The sequence below is a fragment of the Physella acuta genome, unplaced genomic scaffold (genome assembly GCF_028476545.2).
Source record: "Physella acuta isolate Inbredline_101_S28 unplaced genomic scaffold, ASM2847654v3 ptg001330l, whole genome shotgun sequence".
In the NCBI taxonomy this organism is placed as follows: domain Eukaryota; kingdom Metazoa; phylum Mollusca; class Gastropoda; family Physidae; genus Physella; species Physella acuta.
The window spans coordinates 15,001-20,000 of NW_026732845.1; the positions used below are offsets into that span (position 1 = coordinate 15,001).

The 5,000-nt window shown below is 37.3% G+C and overlaps 1 protein-coding gene across 1 annotated transcript in view; it reads left to right on the forward strand.

Annotated features, from left to right (window-relative positions):
• The first annotated feature begins 256 nt into the window (after positions 1 to 256).
• LOC131958505 (serpin B6) overlaps positions 257 to 5,000 on the forward strand; it is a 7,794-nt gene continuing 3,050 nt past the window's right edge. Inside the window, exons 1-5 of the mRNA XM_059323591.1 lie at positions 257 to 297; positions 1,405 to 1,575; positions 2,379 to 2,508; positions 4,069 to 4,285; positions 4,829 to 4,959. Coding sequence (XP_059179574.1) covers positions 1,415 to 1,575; positions 2,379 to 2,508; positions 4,069 to 4,285; positions 4,829 to 4,959 — 639 coding nt within the window. The 5' untranslated portion in view covers positions 257 to 297; positions 1,405 to 1,414. The remainder of the gene's footprint in view (positions 298 to 1,404; positions 1,576 to 2,378; positions 2,509 to 4,068; positions 4,286 to 4,828; positions 4,960 to 5,000) is intronic.

Sequence of the window (5,000 nt, forward strand, 5' to 3'; positions counted from 1 at the left end):
GTAGTTGACCCCAACACGGACGCAAAGTACATGCACATTGACACGATCAATACCACCACACACACACACACACACATACAGATACACACAGACTCGTTCTCGTGTTTGCGAATGAAAAAAACCAAGCCTATATTATCTACCATCTGCTCTGGTCACCAAAAGGTTAGTTTCGCACGCTGATTACCTTTTTCATTCCACATTTTATATAAACCTCTTCTAACATTAGCTCTTATCTTTGTAGTGTCGAGGTAAGTGAAATGATTCTGTCATTAATATCTATCACACCATTTCATCCAAGTGTGTACCTTATAAGTGTAAAATCATTTTTTATATGCTTAACCGCTGTGTTCAATGATTTTTTTTAACATGTAAAAAGGCTAATCAATTACGAAGTGTTAATTAGTCTATACAGTGTTGTTTTTCGTGTAGCTGATTTATCGCATGTGTGCTCAGTTTAAACATACAGTAACTATAAATACGAGCCGACCCGCGGCATATCATACGCCGCTATTTAGTTTTTTTTTTCAACTTTTCAGTTATTCATAATTTGTGAATTCGACACTACCAACGCTGCCACTGAAAATATTTCTTTAAAACACTATAAGTAGCTCGTTAAGAACGATAACCCCCCCCCCTCCTCCTTCCCCCCCCTTCTCCCCCCCCCCCTCCTCCCTCCCCCCCCCCTCCGTTAAAGTAAACTCCACTTAGTTACCCCCCCTACGTTTAAAATCGTTTCAAACTAAATTATCTGCCCCTAATAGTCGTCACTAAACCCGGCTCTGTTTGTAAACATTTAGAGTGAACCACAGCTCACCAGACCATGTTGGGGTGGGGGTGGTAGGGAGCGCGTTTACAGCTAGTTTTCTAGCGTCTCCCAGAAGAGAATTATATATATAGATAACACTAATACCCCCCCCCCCCCCATCCATGCAATAAAAGTGATTGATTATGAAGTTTCATTCATATACTAAATCTAAGAGAAAACGATCACAAACATAATACTAAAAGTTTACTAATGATCGGATTAGGTCTTCTCTTTTAAAAAACTTGTAAGCGACACAAGTAGCGCTGAAGACATCGTGTAGATGGAGTAAAGTTTATCTGTTTGTCTTCAATATATATAAAGTACTATGAGTCGGCGATTAGGTCAGGTACCAATCAAAGCTGAGCAGACTCAGTCGTATAACAGTTCATTTGGACTTCTGAGAGATAATATGAGATAATTATGAGATAATTTTAAGTAGAGAGATGTCTGGCTTTTAATAAACATAATTAACTTTTGCATTAAGTTTCTAGATGAAAAATAACCTTCCTCAATATTTGATTTCCTTGCGTGCAAATTACAAGGCGCGCGGAATATGAAATGCTAAATAAATCAAATTGCATTTCTTCTACACAACACAGAAGGAAAATCATGGTTCATCTGGCTGTATTGGTTCTGGTCGTCATTGGTCAGCTGGTCAGTGCTGACCAACAGCAGCAGCTGGCACTGTCTGCAGCCACATCCGGGTTTTCACAGAGATTGTACCAGAAGGTGGCGCTAGACAAGCCAAACGTCATCTACTCACCTTACAGGTAGGTGACACTTCCGGTCTACTCACCTTACAGGCAGTGTTTCTTCCAGACTTTTTTCTCGGGGGGGGGGGGGGCGGACACTGTTAAAAGTATATATTTTCTATATAAATTATATAAATTTCATTTCGTTCGTGAAGGGGGGGGGGCGGTAGAATTTTTTCGAAGGGGGGGGGGGGGGGGCGAAGAGATGCCTGGAAGAAACTCTGCTTACAGGTAGGTGACACTTCCGGTCTACTCACCTTACAGGTAGGTGACACTTCCGGTTGATATGGTGACTGAGGTTTTGAAGTTTTCCAAGTCAAGAGTCACAATTTAAGTTGTTGTTTTTTTTTATTATTTAAAACTGGATGTTGGTTAATATCATATTTTGATTGTTGGTGTCTAAAACTATGAAGCTTTTCGAATTAGATTTGGGAGACTTATCGTTGATGTTTTTTTCAACCAGATTCCATTGGGATTATTTTCTTTTTCCTTTTTTTGGTGTCGAAGTCGGTCTAATGTTCGGGTCTTTGTTGTTTATCAAATTGACACGAATTCAGCTTACTAGTGAATATTTTAATACAATCATGTGTAAAATTATATTTAAAACCATGAAATCTGCATAAATGGTAATGTAATTAATTTTTTTAACGATTTTAACCAATTGTTTATTGAATTATGAAGAATTATGAATTATGATGAATGTTGCAATACAACGTCAATTTTTTTTGTACAATTAAATTACATTTAGGATAGTAGCCTACACACACATGCACACACTCAAACACACACACACATTTAGTTGTTTCCCTTTTTCTTCCCAGCATCCACTCCGCCCTGACGATGACGTCACTGGGTGCCAAGGGAGACACCGCCACGGAGATGGCACAGACGCTGGGACTTACCTCCCTTGGCTCCTCAGCCCATCTCGCCTACCAGGAGCTTATCACTGACGTAACTCATCTTTGCTTCAGCTTTACCGATCTAATGTACCAAACTAATTAGAGTACCTAGTTAATTGGGTGATCCGTTGTGACAGGTGAAGTAGAGTTCATATGTTTAAGTGAACTCGGCGTGTAAATGGGTAACGTGGTTAGCGCTATGCCTAGCCGCCTTTACTTTCCTTAACGTGAGTCAGGTACCCATCAAACCTAGGGTGGACTGGGATTCGAACTCGACACTTTCGGGTTGGCGGTCGTATGTTCTATCATCCGACCACGTCGTCCCATCACAAAACTAATCAAATACTGTTAAGATCTAGTGATCCATTGGGAAGATACAGTAGAGTTCATATGTTTTTTGACCTCGAGATATGAAGGGAAAGTGTGGGGGGTCTTTACTTTCCCTAAAATGAGTTAGGTACCCATCAGAGCTGAATGGAATTCGAACTCGAGGCTTTCGTGTTATCAGCCTAGTCAAGTAACTTAGCTGATTTATTTTTCCTATGAATGTAGAGCGACGCAATATGGAGTGTTTAACCTTTCACTAAGTAAGAAATAGAACTGTGTCACTGGACTTCACATATTTTAGTAAAAACCAAACACGAAAATTTAAACGAAAAAAAAAAATATTTTAAACTAAGTATTTCATACACCACATTTACATCACAAAGGCTAAGCTAATTTTTTCATTTGTATATATTAGCTTGATCAAGATTAAAAAAAATATCTTCCATTTATTGATTATTTGTTTGATCTTGTTTTGTTGTTTTATATGCTTATTCTTGTTTATATTTATTCATATTTTAACCTTAACGTATTCAATGTAAAAACCATTAAATACTATGTTCCCATGTAAAAACTATAAAATACTTTGTACCCATGTAAAAACCATAAAGTACTGTTCCCATGTAAAAACCAAAAAATACTATGTTCCCATGTAAAAACCATAAAATACTGTTCCCATGTAAAAAATATAAATTACTATGTTCCCATGTAAAAAATATAAATTACTATTTTCCCCATGTAAAAACAATAAAATACTATGTTCCCATGTAAAAACCATAAAATACTATGTCCCCTATGTAAAAACCATAAAATACTATGTTCCCATATAAAAACCATAAAATACTATGTTCCCATATAAAAACCATAAAAGACTATGTTCCCATGTAAACACCATAAAATACTGTTCCCATGTAAAAAATATAAATTACTATGTTCCCATGTAAAAAATATAAATTACTATTTTCCACATGTAAAAACCATAAAAGACTATGTTCCCGTGTAAAAACCATAAAATACCATGTCCCCATGTAAAAACTATAAAATACTATGTTCCCATGTAAAAACCATAAAATACCATGTCCCCATGTAAAAACAATAAAATACTATGTTCCCATGTAAAAACAATAAAATACCATGTCCCCATGTAAAAGCCATAAAATACTATGTTCTCATGTAAAAACCATAAAATACTATGTCCCCTATGTAAAAACCATAAACTACTATGTTCCCATGTAAAAACCATAAAATACTATGTTCACATGCTTCTTACCCTCTCTTATAACCTCAGCTCAACGCCGTGAAAGAAGTTGCCCTTCACACCGGAAACGCCATCTTTGTCAACCCTTACGACCCAATCGTCCCCCAGTTCACAGAAGATGTCACGAACGACTACTTTGCCAAGACGGAGAACTTTGACTTATCTGCCCCTGCGGGTCCCGAAAAAGCCGTCAACGATTACATCGCTCAAGCTACGGAGAACATGATCCAGAATGTTCTGCCCCAAGGTTAGTACAACTATATCAGAAATCTTTTCAAAGTGTTATAATTTATAAGAAGTAAACGAATCCTCTTTAGCTCTATCGATCCATTGGACAAATGAAGTAGAGTTCATATGTTTCTTGACCTCGGCAAATGAAGGGAAGGTATGGTAAGCACTTAGCCAAGCCGCCTTTACTTTTCCTTAAATGAGTTAGTTACCTATCATAATCGGGTGGACTCTGGTAAGTGTTACTGACTTGGTGTCGGATTCGAACTCTATACTTTCGGGGTAGTAGCTTAGCGTTCTAACGCTTAGGCCACGCTATCCCAAAAAAGTTAGATTTGAGATATTGTGTTACATGTTTTACGATATGTGTGAAGGTGTGTGTGACGGGTGTATTTATACGTGAACATATATTCATAAATTCATAATAATTTATAATTAAATATAGTGTGTCGTTAAATTTTAGGTGTTTGTGTGGGGGTGTATATAAATACATGAACATATATTCATAAATTCATATATACGTATATATAAATATATTGAGTGTGTTCATTTAAAAACACAGGAAGCATTGATGCCAGCACTGTGATGGTACTTGTCAACACCATTTTCTTTAACGGCACCTGGGCCTCCCAGTTCCCCAAATACAAGACACAGAAGAAAGACTTCCATCAAGTTGGTGGTGCCGTCAGCCAGGTAAGATTTGTTCCATGGATTTGTTGCAGTAACTTTTGTTG